The sequence below is a fragment of the Megalobrama amblycephala genome, linkage group LG5 (assembly GCF_018812025.1).
Source record: "Megalobrama amblycephala isolate DHTTF-2021 linkage group LG5, ASM1881202v1, whole genome shotgun sequence".
NCBI classification, from domain to species: Eukaryota; Metazoa; Chordata; class Actinopteri; order Cypriniformes; family Xenocyprididae; genus Megalobrama; species Megalobrama amblycephala.
Window position 1 is genome coordinate 37,844,809 of NC_063048.1, and position 14,715 is coordinate 37,859,523.

General features: G+C 38.8%; 1 protein-coding gene across 1 annotated transcript; it reads right to left on the reverse strand.

The window, feature by feature from the left end:
* Positions 1 to 4,436: 4,436 nt before the first annotated feature.
* napba (N-ethylmaleimide-sensitive factor attachment protein, beta a) lies at positions 4,437 to 14,645 on the reverse strand. Its single transcript, XM_048192201.1, has 11 exons — positions 14,266 to 14,645; positions 13,899 to 13,978; positions 13,545 to 13,661; positions 11,363 to 11,409; positions 11,152 to 11,229; positions 10,987 to 11,042; positions 10,754 to 10,838; positions 8,803 to 8,907; positions 7,526 to 7,594; positions 7,076 to 7,126; positions 4,437 to 5,589 (listed from the first exon to the last, which is right to left on the reverse strand). The coding sequence occupies exons 1-11, from the start codon at positions 14,361 to 14,363 to the stop codon at positions 5,488 to 5,490; spliced, it is 888 nt and encodes a 295-aa protein (XP_048048158.1). The 5' UTR covers positions 14,364 to 14,645; the 3' UTR covers positions 4,437 to 5,487.
* Between the last annotated feature and the right edge of the window lie 70 nt (positions 14,646 to 14,715).

The following is a 14,715-nucleotide window of genomic DNA, read 5'->3' on the forward strand; positions in this document are numbered from 1 at the left end:
GTGTATCTGTCTCTGTCTATTTATTGTCTGTCAAAGCGCAATATTATAGCAAATAGCAGTATTATAATGTGAGCAAACAGCAGTTTAGACTGTGCTTCTCCCTGCCCTCGTTACATCACTCATTACATCTCTGTGTTGTTTGTTTGGGAGCGGAGCATGCCCAGGCAGCCCTCGAGGTGGTTGCTTGTGAGCATTGCGATAAGTTTAATGTTAAGACTCTCCACTCCCGCCAGGCGCTCTTTGAGGAGGGCACCGCGGCTCGCTTTCCCCATGGTTCTGGTCCCGCTTCTGCTGAGGCAGAATGGTTGCTCAGATCATGGGGTTCGCAGATGGATCTGGCAGAGGGGTTAGAGATGGGCGCTGCCCTTTCTCTGCCCTCACTTGCCAGGTCCAGTGCCTTTTCCCAGGTGGAAGCACACTCTGCGGTTTCTTCCCCTTGGGTTGAGGCACCGGTACTTCACATGTCCAGCTCTGAGGAGGTGGACATTTTGAGTATCGATCCTGAGGACTTGCCACCTCACACACTTGCTTTTGAGCGGCCCACTTTCACCTGCTGGCCTGTTCGGCGACGCAGTGAAATCTGTCATCTCTGTAAAAAATCGAACTGTACCGTTCTCCACTTACAGTTCGGCACGCACTTGCACCGTGGTTCATTTCGAATGACGACACATCTATAGGGTTTGTTAACAATAGCAACGTGTAAAACAGACAGAGTTTGGATAATGTATGTTTCAGTCAATGAATATGCATTCTGGCTTCCCAAAAAGTTACAACAGCGATGATGAAAAAGCGTGGACAAAACTGTCACTCTCTGTAAACTTGGTTCACTGCGAGTGCAGTATGCTCGAATGTGAGCAGTCATTTACGGCATCATCACCTGGGTGTTGATGGCACACGAGCGCAGGTGAGACCTGAACAGCGCACATTGCTATCTGTGCTTAAACTAAACTCATTCAAGCCTTGCTAAACATTCAAGAGCAAGATGCGAAAGAGAACTCACGCACGCTATGAGAAGATTTGTGTGTGTGTTCATCCGGAGCGTGTATGCCCTTTATCTCAGACAGCATGCAAATATAGAGTTCTCTTTCAAGCCATGTGTTTGAACGGACAAATTCACACAAAAATTATGTCAACATGCCCGTCTTGGCAAGTATCCTAACAAACATAGTCAGTTATGTCTTGAGTGAACATATAACAGTCGAAAAAATCGTGCATTATGTCTTAAAGGGAAAGAAGCTTATTCCTGCTGCCTGTGTTTTTAATGTTTAATGTCATTATACGGTGCCAGCTTCTCTTCGGCACCCTCAGAGGGCCATTTTGCCAACCCTGCCACCTCGCATGCTTCAGGGCACAGAGGCCTCCAGCGATCCTTCGAGGAGGGTCGAGGAGCGGTCAGTTCAGTCACTTCCTGCCGGTTCGCCGTTGCAGAGCACTGGTCTGATCACACAACCAACACCAGAGGCCAGTCTCGAGAGACTTAGTAGATCTTCTGGCGGAATGGAAATGTCTGCCCAATATATCTCAATGGGTGCTGCAAATTATAGAGAAGGGTTACAGAATACAGTTCGAGCTCCGCCTACCCAGATTCAACAGGGTTCTATCTACTGTAGTAAACCCAGAGCAGTCTCTGGTTATGGAACAAGAAGTTCTGACTCTCTTAAAAAAGGGGCTATAGAACAGGTCTCCCCACCCAACAAGCTGTCAGGGTTTTACAGCCGATACTTCATTGTTCTGAAGAAGGATGGAGGGTTGTTTCCCATCTTAGATCTGCGTGTTCTGAATCACACAATGCAGAAAATAAAGTTCAAGATGCTTACACTCAAACAGATTGTGTCACAAATCCAGTCCGAGGATTGGTTTGTGACAATCAATCTCAAGGACGCGTACTTCCATGTATCCATCCATCCTCAACACTGGAAGTTCCTGAGGTTTGCTTTCAGGGGCGAAGCATACCAATATCGGGTTCTTCCGTTCGGCCTAGGTTTATCACCCTGCACCTTCACAAAGTGCGTGGATGCAGCTCTGGCTCTTCTGAGACTCCAGGGCATTCGCGTAATAAATTATATCGACGATTGGTTGATTCTAGCTCAGTCCGAGAGCATGGAGGTTCAACATCGAGATGCAGTTCTCACCCATATGAGAAGTTTGGGGTTCAGGTTCAACGCCAAAAAGAGTGTGCTTGTTCCATCTCAGACAACCACTTTTCTAGTCGTGGTGTGGGACTCAAAGGTCATGCGAGCTCAGCTGTCGCCTGTCCGTATTGCTTCAGTTCTCTCAGCTGTGAATGCGGTAAAACTAGGCCAGTCACTCACTGTAAAACAGTTCCAGAGACTGTTAGGTCCCATGGCAGCAGCGTCCAATGTGATTCCTTTTGGCCTACTGTACACAAGACCTTTACAGTGTTGGCTCAGGACCAAGGGGTTCTCCCCAAGGGGAAATCCTTTTCGCATGATCAAGGTCATGTGGTGATGCCTTCGTGCCTTAGTCATGTGGAAAAAGCCTTGGTTCCTGGTTCCTTTAGACCCGGCTGTTTGCACTGTGGGTCCTATACTTGAGTTCTTGCAAAAACGCTTCTAACGCTTCTTAAAAGTGTATGTTGCAGCTATTTCTGCTTATCATTCACACATTGATTGTACATCTGTTGGGAGGAATCCGTTGGTTACACGATTTCTTCATGGCACATTGAGGCTGAGGTCTGTTCATCGCACGAGAACACCAGCTTGGGATCTAGCCATTGTACTAGAGGGTCTGACCCCGGCTCCTTTCGAACCCCTGGAAGAGGTTCCTGAAAAGTTCTTCAGTCTGAAAACCATCTTTCTTCTGGCCATTTCTTCTCTTAAAAGAATTGGAGACTTACATGCCCTTTCGGTTGCTCCATCATGTCTGGAATTTGATCCAGGCATACTTAAAGCCTTTCTTCACCCAAGACCGGGTTATGTGCCCAAAGTCCCTACTAATCCTGTAGGTCCTATCATGCTGCAGACTTTCTGCCCTCTACCTTTTTCTACTCCAGATCAGGAAAAATTCAATCTGCTCTGCCCGGTTCGGGCGTTAGATGCTCATGTCCACAGAGCTGCCCTGTGGCGTAAGACAGATCAACTCTTTGTTTGTTTCGGGTCACCCAGGAGAGGGTGTCCTGCATCTAAGCAGAGAATGAGCAAGTGGGTGCTTATGAGTCCTCCAGATAGCCTTCTCCTTTGGCCGTCCAAGCTCGTTCAACCAGGAGTATTGCTGCTTCTAAAGCTTTGATCTCTGGGGTCTCCCTGCAGGACATTTGCAATGTAGTAGGGTGCATTGCAGGGTCCTCACCTCACACCTTCGTCAGGTTCTATAACCTGGATCTTGGCTCCACTCTGGGGTCTTCTGTCTTCTGTTCTCCGTGAAAGGGAACGTCTCGGGCCTGTAACCCTGGTTCCCTGAATAGGGAACGAGACGCTGCATCTCCCTGCCATACTCCCTGCATGCCTGAGAGCGCCTTGCTTCATCCAATCAGAACCTAGCGTTCTTTGTTCTGGGTATGCTTTATAGGTTCCTTGTCTGTGACATCACCCGCCTATGACGTTCCGTCACGCTATTGGACAGTTTACACATGTGCTTCACGACATAATCACGCAGAGGCATTCCCACCGCATCTCGACGCAGTGTCTCGTTCCCTATTCAGGGAACCAGGCTTACAGATGTAACCCGAGACGTTTCACCACCACTCAACAATCACCAGAGTTCAAATCTCAACACCTGTCACTCATCAGCACACATCATCAACCACCACATATAAACACACACCTCAGTTCAATCACTGTTTAGCCTTGAAAAAGGAAACGGACCCATTACGGCGATCTCCTGATTTTCTGTGCCTGAGAATTTTTTTTTCTCCAGCAACGTAAACTTAACTGTGAACCTCCCTCGCATTCTTTTATACTTTTTTACGGCGGCTGGCAACCAGCATAATAGGTGAATTAACACCACCTTCCGCTCCTGAGTGTGGAACAGATCTCCCTTGCATTTTCTCCACTCCTGTGATCCTTACCTGCAGTCCATGCTCCACCAAAATACTACTGATCATGAGTCATGTCCTCCAACAGTTCACTCTCCAACCAGCATAAAGACTTTCATTATTATTTCATCATCCATCATCTGCAATAACCAGTATTTCCTCACCTGTTTGTTTCTGCATCTGCATAGCTATTCATATTAGCTAAAGCATTAATGTAAACAAATGAAACCTTGTTGAACTGTTACCATTTTATCTATAAATATATTTTGCAGTCTCATTCTTGCTGTAAGGACTCATGATCTATAAAATATAGCAAAAATGAATGATATTGTTAAATTATATTTCTTCATTATTCACTATAAAAATAGATCTGCATACAGCATTTGAAAGTTCAATTGAATTTGCATGATTATGAATATAAAATGACCATAAACTTCAGACATGATGTGGATGATCATTTATTCATTTCTCTTTGAATAAATAGTTAGAACATTTAATAAAATGTCTCAATAAGACTTGCCTATTTTAAAGTACATTTTAACATACATTTCTGATTCCCTGTCAGTCATATAACATATTAGATAAAGCATTCAATCAACATCATTTTATTACTGACACAAAGAGTAAAGCTGTTTATTCTTCATTAAAGTCTCAACAACAGTGTAAAGAACTTCAAAACACAAAAAGAAGCACTTCAACTAAAATAATAATTCATAAGGTCTGAATGCCCATAACAACCAATGCCCCGTATCCATGTGAAACGACAACCAATTAAACATAAAATTACAAATAATACATAAGAAACTTACAAGTACATATTCAACATGATCTGCATTAGAGAATCAAGGCTTTCAGTAATATCACACTGTGAAAAATCACTCATTAGTGAGCAAGAGACACTATTCTACTGATTATGAAACATGAACGACGCTTAATTCAACCACTAAAGCAAATACTCCGACAGAACTGACACCGCCATATCGACAAAGACAACGCCAGGAAGCTTTTCTGAGGCCAATGGCACAAAAACGGTTAAAGTGAGCAAAGGCGATGTGTTTACAGACAGATGATGAAGTCTGAAATAAAGTGCACTCACAAAATCCTGATATTCTACAGCACATAAACACACTTTACACATTTATCATGCATGACAATGCCAGTGACAACACTGAGGTGAACATTAGAAAGAGAACAGCTCTACGGGTCTCGCATGCCACACACAAGTACAAACAAGAGTGTACGGTAAAGATTTCCTCATGGAGAAGTAAAGGGATAGAGAAATGCCTTCCATGAGAGAATTATCCACATTAATATTGTATATACCTCTATTTTCTGCAATTGCAATGCAAGTTCCCCCTGAACTTTCCAAGAAACGGCTGATATTTGAGCTAGTGTCACTACAGAAATGTTCAACCAGATTGTCACACACACACACACACGATACGGTAAGAAATTAAACTAGATATTATGCCACAGTATTTGTCCAGGACGCATCACTTCAGGTCACCGGCGTCACCCTGGATGGTCTTCTTGATACGCAGCAACATGGTGGTCTGCCATTGGTCGAGACGAGAGATCGAATCAAACTCCTTCACCTGGAGGTGATGAGTGAAAACTCCTGATTATGATTGATATTCTACACATATATTTCACAGCATGAACAGATGCAATCATGAATGCAATGCATGTCTAACAAATGCATAAATATAAATGACATAAGGGCTAGCTGTCACACCTTTTTCTCAATTATTTCTCAAGAAAGTTAATTTCTGTGTAGACATGAACCTTTTCAGCAAAATTAAATCTATTATGCAAGACAAAATAATAAACACAATGTGTAAACAATGTGTAAAATGTAACAAAAATATCAGTATCACCATATTTTTTAAAAGGATATTTCAAATAAAAGTACGAAGCAAAACAAGCATTTGTGTATCTGGACTTTTGTCTCAGTCCCTGTGTGACAACTAGCCCCGGTGTCCCGTATACTGTATACTCTTAAAAACGAAGGTTCCAAAAGGTTGTTTTTGCAGAAACGCCATAGAAGAACCATTTTTTGCTTCCCCAAAGAACTTTCAGTGATCAGTTCTTAAAATAACCTTTTTTTTAAAATAAATTTTCACTTTTTTTCTGTGAAGAATTTGAATAATCTGAAAAACGTATCCACCTTATTCCTACGCCCCATAATGCTTTGCGCAAATTATGGGTGTAACTTCTGTTAAGCTGTAAACAATCAGTGAAAGACTCGCTCTTTGAACACAATAATACGTTTAAACTGGGTACAATGAGATTACATTTTTCTACTCACCCTTTAACCATCCAACATTAAAAAGACATTTAAAAGTATAAAAGGTACTTTGAACAGACAATGAATTATCCCAAAAGCGCTATTATTTCTGCAGAAATAACGGACAGGTTAAATATTACTGTACTAATATATATCTGTATTATGTAACATACGGTGCCTTAAATGTATTTACCTGTGAAAACAAACCTGGAAAGAGACGTTGAGGATTTGAGGAGAGAAACTAAAGATTCTTTGTGCATTCTAGTGAATTATTAATGGGATATATGGTAAATTAAATCGGAAGAACAGACCACAAATGTGCAGGATATGTTGTCCTTTTTCATACTATTACAGCGGATTGCAGAGGGAAAAAAATAAAATAATCAAGAGGAAAAGAATACAGCTCTTGCAAAGATATTGTTCTTATAACGTCACGTTAAAATACCAAGTGTTATGTTATTCTCATGATGTCTGAAAATAAAACATGAAGGAAAACTGACAGCTCATTCAGTTAATCTGACGGATAAGCTTTATTTGTAGTGCAACCCTATGATTTAATGATTCGTTTCAGTCTTTTTGAATGGAGGTTCCCCAAACCAGAAGTGCCACCCATAATTCAAAACACAGTAGACTCCTCAGGAATAAGCTGGATAAAGAACCTTTTGCGCAATGGAAAGTTTCCAGATGTTAAATGTTCCTCATGAAATCATAAATGCCAATAAAGAAGCTTTATTTTTAAGAGTGTACAGTATGATCATCCAAAGCCACGGGCATTTGAGAGGTTATAAACTCACGGCTTCAGTGAACGCCTCGCAGTTCTGCTCCTCATGAGCCTCCAGTAGTTTCTGTACAGGAAAACAAAATTATCAGTGCAATACTGCAAAATATGACAGCCACATACTAACTGATTGCCTTAAACATTTTCTATTTACAATAGAGTGATGCAGGGATTACATATATTTGCAGGCCAAAACCCAGACACTAGTTTTAGAAATTCAGGTTCCATCATCTCAAATGAAGTGGGATTTGGTTAAATGCCTGAAATGAGGTCTGTTAAATAATGATAAGAATCATAGACCTTTGTTCACAGAGCTTATTTTCAACAATAATCCAAAAGCCAATGGAAAAATCCTATTAGGTTTTTGTCGAGGAAACCACTGTGATGATGACTAACTAGTTGGCCAACAAAAATATGTCATCACTGCAGCGCTCCATTGCTAAATAAATTAAACAATTGTACTTACTTTCAACAGCTTACATTCTCTTGAATCAGAGAATGCAGGAAACATCCCTTCATACTTTTCAATCGCAAGCTGAAGGAAAACAAACAGAACATTTACATGTCAGGAGCAACAACTGAATTAATCACGGCTGACTGGGAACAGCATATTTCTACAATGACATTGCTGACTGAAAATGTTGACTGAAAATACTGCATGAATGCCACTAGGAGTCAGTGTGAGCCAAGACAACTGCAATATCAACAAGCTTAAAGGGATAGTTCACCCATAAATGATCATTTCCTCACCCTGCAGTTGTTCCAAGAATTGTCCCATGAATTTCTTTCTTCACACAAAAGAAGATATTTTTAAGAATACGAGTAACCAAACAGGCCCAGGGCCCCAATGACTTCCATAGTATGAAAACAAAAATACTATGGAAGTCAATGGGTCCATCTAACAAACAACTTTTGTGTTCAGCAGAAGAAACAAACTCATACAAGTTTGGAACAACTGCAGGGTGAATAAATAATGACAGCATTTTCATTTTTGGGTGAACTATCCCTTTAAGACCATGACTTGAGCTGAATAATATTGCCTACTGTAGAGCTGAAATGAACTTGTTTCATAATTACTGAACTCTGCAGTTCTGTTTATTAACCACTAGAGGGTTTTATTAACCAAAAAATCGCGGACTGCAGCTTTAAGAAAAAAAGGTCTACAAATATTTTAAATATAAAGAAAAAACATTAGATTCTCTATTTGTGATGCGGCGGCGCATACCTGTGTTCTTTCCACATCTTTTATGTGTTTTTTAGAGGTTGAATTAAAATCAGATACTGCCAAACTGCCCATACTACTTCTGAACAGGATGTCTACTTCATATTTATGAAAATATATGATTTAGATCACTCAAACCATATATGGAAATGAAGGAACATTATATGGTCACCAATGGAGCTTGGATGTCATCTAGTGGAAATATTTGGTACTGCGCCCAAACAAAATCTTACTGAAAGCTAATTTTTTGAGATATCAACCTAAAATATAGAACATGACTTGTACTTGTATTTTCTTGCAGTTTTAGATTAAAACATGTTTTGTAAAATATATATTTTATATAAAATACACTTATTTTCCTGTTTTATTATAAAGCTGATTTGAAACAATCTGTATTGTATAAAGAGCGAGATAAATAAATGTGATTACTACGAAAGATAAAGTTACTATAAGAGACTACAATAATTGAATTAAATAACAATAGCCTAAACACTTTATACAGCAAATTACCAATGACTGACCTTTGCGTTTAATTCATCCACGATGAAGTGGCACAGAGCAGCTTTCCAGAAGTACTCCTTAGCGTTGTATTTCAGCAGAGGGTTGTCCATTGTGCTGGTGGCAACCTGAATGTGAAGAGACCAGAAGCTGTTCATTTACAGAGGGGAGAAGGATATGATTAGATTTACACTGCATGCCTTCTCTACCTAAACAAGCCTTTATAATAAATATGACTCTGTATCAATAATGTTACATGCTCCATAGATCTTGTTATTATTATTATTCTTTTTTAGCAGACATTTTGCTCCCTCCTGGAGCAATCAGACTTAAAGACAAAAATATTGATGTTACATGAATTGATATTTCTGCGATTTAAACTTTCAACCTGTTGGTTACTAAACCACTTCTCTACCTCTCATATCATCTGTCCCTGTACTGAAGGCAATTTACTTCTCTTTCTCACTCTCATTTCCCCAACATATTGTAAAAACTAATTTACTGTACACACGGACTCAAAAACTCATTATGAGATATTGGCATACGTCCGAAAGCTTTAAAATGCTGCCTTCAGAGGACACATTCCAAGGTAGGAAGGCATCAAGACATGTCCAAATCCAAAGTTAGAATGAATGATTCAATGACTCATTCATAAAGACTTAATTTGTTTCATTACTGGATGAATCAGTGTTTTTGAACAAATCTCTTGAATGAATGATTCAATGACTCACTCATAAAAGGCTTGTTTGACTTGAAGTGGCACTGCACTGATTGGTGTATGACATCAAACTACCGCAAGAGCGTTCGGAGAGCATACGATTCCTTATGCTTTTGAATCGCTCTCGTGGTACTTTGATATCATATGCCGATCAGTCTGTGCAGTGCCGATGCATCTCAAACAAGCCTAAAGACTTCACTTGTTTCATTACTGGATGAATCAAAGTTTCTGAACAAATCTCTTGAATTAATGATTCAATGACTCACTCATAAAGACTTCACTTGTTTCATTACTGGATTAATCAGCGCTTTGTTTAACGAATCTCTTAAATTAATGATTCAATGACTCACTGATGAGATTTCACTTGTTTCATTACTGAATGATTCAGCGTTCTTGAATGAATATCTTGAATAAATGATTCAATGACTCACTCATAAAAGGCTTGTTCGGCTTGCACAGACTGATTGCTGTATGACGTCAAAATACCGCAAGAGCAAATGACTCCTTATGCTTTTGAATCGCTCTTGCAGTACTATGATATCATACGCCGATCGGTCTGTGCAACGCCAATGCATCTTGAACAAGCCTAAAGACTTAACTTTTTTCATTACTGGATGAATCAGCATTTTTTTAACAAATCTCTTCAATTGATGATTCAATGACTCACTCACAAAGACTTCACTTGCTTCAACACTGGATGAATCAGCATTTTTCAATCTCTTGAATGAATGATTCACTGACAAACACATTTTTTAACAGTCACTTGTCGCCACCTACTGGTGTAACAATGTAATTGATACAATATATATTTGAAGCATCAAGTTACTTTCAAAAGGTGACATCAGTGTTTATATCTGAACTATAAACTTGTCAAAGGTTTAATAGCTGAATCATTGTCATTTAGGAATCAGATCGTGTGGGTGTCTGAATCAAGATCATAATCTTTTAACAATTAATCGTGCAGCTCTATAAAGACCCAATTTATACTGTTCATTAAAGTTAAAAAAATATGATTAAAAAATATTTGGAAAATATTTATTATGTTGATTTTGCTACTATACTGTTAGATAAAAAATAAATCAAAAATATATTTAATAATAATAATAATACATTTATTTTTACATTTACATTTTTTGTAAAAAAAAAAAAAAAAAAAAAAAAAAAAAAGAACAATATATAATAGGCCTATATAATTTTATAAAATATAATAAATAAATTACTACTAATAAAAGAGCGGTTGAGTCTGTCCCACTGACCTGCTCAAAGATCTCGATGGCTTTGGGATATTGCTCGAGCTGAGCGCTGTACGAGCCCACCTTCAGCAGACACTTATTAGCAGAGCTTAACGAGAATACATCAAGCAATATAAATGAGCATTTACAACCCACAATGAAAGGAAATGAAAGATAATTATAAATATTGAATGACATTTTAATAAAATTTACACAGAAGAAAATGACATACAATGACAAACAATGAAAACACAAACCTGTTTGACTCTTCGCCTTTGTAATAATCTGCAGCCTGCTCATAGTGTGCAATGGTCTAAAACGACATCGCAACATACAGGATGGTTACATTGACCTTCAAAAGCATTTTTTTGGGAAATGACGCACAAGACTGCATCTAATAGATGTTTAAAGGCAATTGGCACCTTTTCAATATCCACTAGCTCGGATTCATAGATCTCTGCAATAGTCATGTGATGCTTTGCAGCAATCGTGAACCTTCCCTGTCAATCACACATACAAATCAGAGATTAAATGTTATATAACATTCACATGCTCAGTAAACAGGCATATTTAGGTTAACAAGCCACAGAAAATGCATCAATATGTGCAGGATGCAAAGTCCCAGTGTCTTACCATGTCTGTATAAATATCGATGGCTGCGTTTAAACAGTTGATAGCCTCTGTGTGATTCATTAAAAACAGAAGAGAACAAAATGAAATCATCTTTGCTCATAATCTCATCCAATCAAACATTAAATCAAGCAACATACATGTATAGACATGTTACAAGCTTTAGAAATTAGATTGTTTATTGAAACCACTGTTGTTTTAATATCACTATTATACTATTATTGTCAGGTGCTGTGTAGGCTGTAGTAAGTGCATGATCCAAAGGATAACAAAAGAAGTCTTTAATAGTAAATACCACTAGGAACACATAGGAGAATCACAGCTCAGGAAATAAATGTAAACAATACCAGACAATGAAACAAAGGAAACTGAGGGCTTAAATACAAGGAAGAGTAATCAACTGAACAGAAACAGGTGCACAGAACTAATAACAACCAAGGAGACTTACTTGGTAAAACAGGCAAACCAGAAACAAGGAAAACAGAACCAAAACACAATGAAACAGGGCCTTAAAAACCATAGACATTAAGGGGGACGGGTCCTCCCCAATAATTAGAAATGGCCAAATTGTCCCCAATATTTGATATTATTGATGCTGCTCTGCTGTACTCCATATGCATCGCTCTGTTTGTTGTTAGGATGACAAAAAAAAGTTTTAAAAGTTACATTTTGGTCTGCCTCAGCGGTCTAATAGTGCTCGTCACTGTCAGAATGAGTGATCTGGCCAATCAAATCAAAGAAGGCGGGGCTTACCGTTCACATTAGACTAGTGCAAATTCCAATGCAATGCATTCGTTTTAGCAGTGAAAGAGTATGTGGCGATAGTAGCTAAACATTTAATATTTGACAACTATTTTATGGTTGAAATGTTCAGCGACTGACAGTAATATACAGTGATGCAAACTTTTTTATGAAATTTCGCCATTTTGAATCAAACATGCTATTATTTGATTAATATGATATGATTAATGTAATTCATAACTGAATGTGACGAGACAAGAAACGTTTTGTGTTTTTGGAACATATTAGACATACAAATAAGAGTGAATACATTTTTAAATAGTTTTTTTTAAATAGTTTAAAGGGGACCTATAACTAAACTAATTCAGTATGCCCCTTTCACAAGATGTAATATAAGTCTCTGGTGTCTCCAGAATGTGTCTGTGAAGTTTCAGCTGAAAATCCCCCACAGATCATTTATTATAGCTTGTCAAATTTGCCCCATTTGGGTGTGAGCAAAAACACACCGTCGCTTTGAATGCAAATGAGCTGCTGCTCCCGCCCCCTTTCCAGAAGAGGGCGGAGCTTTAACAGCTCAACAACAACAAAGCTGGAGAATCTCACGCAGCCAAAATGAAGATTGTCAGTAACAGTGTTCAGCCTTACATTGTTCAAACCGGAGTCGACACTGATGGAGAGACTCAGGAAGAAGTTACAACTTTTAGAATGAAACTGGACGTTTCTGAATGGTTAGTGGATAAATTGATGTAGTTGCTGTGGAGTTGATTCAACTCATCCACTAGCATGTGCCGTCATGTTCATCTTTTGTGTTGAATTGACCCTCGTTTGTGAAGCAGTCCGGCGTAAAATGACGGCATGACAACAACACTCTACTACAACAACTCTTCCTCTTCTCTAAAGCAGCCCAACATGGCCCCGCCCCCTTTGTTGAGTGTTCTCGGAGGCGGAGTTTATGTAAATTTTACGGTTAGTGATGTCACTAACCCGGGAAGAAGCTTATTGTAGTCCCTACCAGCCATTTGTTGTAGTCCTTAAACAGAAAATATCTCCCTTTGCATTGAACTTTGAGTGTCGTAACTTTGCAGATGTTGTTTATGATCAAACAGCAACATTACACACTAACTAAAGTTAAAAAAGTGAAATCACAATCAAGGACCTCTTTAATAACTACAATAGACCTGGAAATTTTACCGTTGTTGTTGCTGTATGTTTTTGTCATTTTTTAGTTTATCTCTATATTGTTTCAGTTTTAGTTATTTTAGTACTTCAAGTTAAACTAAATGAAAATGAGAAATGTACGAAATAAGTTTTACTTTACTTTATTTCAGTTAATATTTTTTTATGGTTTTAGTTGACGATCACCCTGATTGGAACATGAAAATTGCTGTTTTTTTGTTTTGTTTTTAATGATTAAGGTTTCAATTATACTGCACAAAACTCTCACCTTGAGGATCTGCCTTCTTATAAGCATTTCCAGCATCAACAAAGCTGGTGGCCGAGTCCAGTTTGTTCTGCATCTGCATGTGAAGTCTTGCAGCTTGGCAGAAAGCACTGCCAGCAGCTACAGCAGCGAAACACATCAATCTTTAGATCACTGACAATAATGACAGAACTCTTCAGAAGCAGGGTGAACGCTAAAATACACATCAGGTTACTGCAGTTATAATGAACTCGAGCACACTCAAATCATGCTTCAGAGTGAATATCTAATAATACTCCAACAGCATTACAGAATATTAATAATTTAGTGAAATAATCTACCACTTTGCAAATAAATTATAAAATGATGTATGCATACCACTCCAGTTTTTGGCCATCTTGAACATGTTGGCAGCTCTGGCATACATTTCACATGCATCCTCAACCTTATGATTTCCCCTGTGAAAACATCAACATTTCTTTCATTACATGCAATTTCATAAGGAATAGTTCAGTTAAAGATTTAGGCCTATACAATACAAAGCAGTGTGTATGTCGCCACATATTTGACATTGGACATATTGAGAAATGCAAGGATGGATACAGCTCATTTTTATACGTGCTAAGGTATAAAATGCGCATATAATAAGCTAATTTCATTATCTAGGCATATGCTATTTGAAAATACTGCAGGTCATTGGATGTCTTTGAATGTCAGATCGTGACCAGCATCATTACTGTCTCACCCGAACATCCCTCCGAGAAATGAACCCGATGATTTGACTTTTTTATCCGCCTCTGCCATCAGCTGCATGGCTTCCTTCTCTTTGCCGGAATTATCCATGATTTAATGAGTGGTGTTCACGGTTGGATCCGTTAAGGCCCGGTGTTTGTTGATATAGAGTGCGGCTTTAATGCAGAATCATGAAGGATGCTCGCCTCCTCCTCCTCCTCCTGCTGCTGCTGTCGGGTGATGCTGATGATGCGCGTTCTTGAGGGAGAAACTGCGACACTCTTTGGCTGAAAAGCGTAGTCACGCCCTCTTATTAACATATATGAATGAAGGCGTAGCCACGTCGCCTTATTATCATACACGGATGAAAAATACATGTATTAAATGAGTAAATACGGAAATATACAAATGAAAGAATTTAAATATGTAAAAAAATAATGAAAAATAAACAAATGTTAGGCTT

Excerpts from the sequence above, each read along its gene's own strand:
- napba (XM_048192201.1), bottom strand. The coding sequence starts at position 14,363 with ATGGATAATTCCGGCAAAGAGAAGGAAGCCATGCAGCTGATGGCAGAG. Across the intron at positions 13,979-14,265 it reads TTTCTCGGAGGGATGTTCGG|GGGAAATCATAAGGTTGAGG; the intron begins GTGAGACAGTAA and ends ATGTTTTCACAG. Across the intron at positions 13,662-13,898 it reads GATGGCCAAAAACTGGAGTG|CTGCTGGCAGTGCTTTCTGC; the intron begins GTATGCATACAT and ends TCGCTGCTGTAG.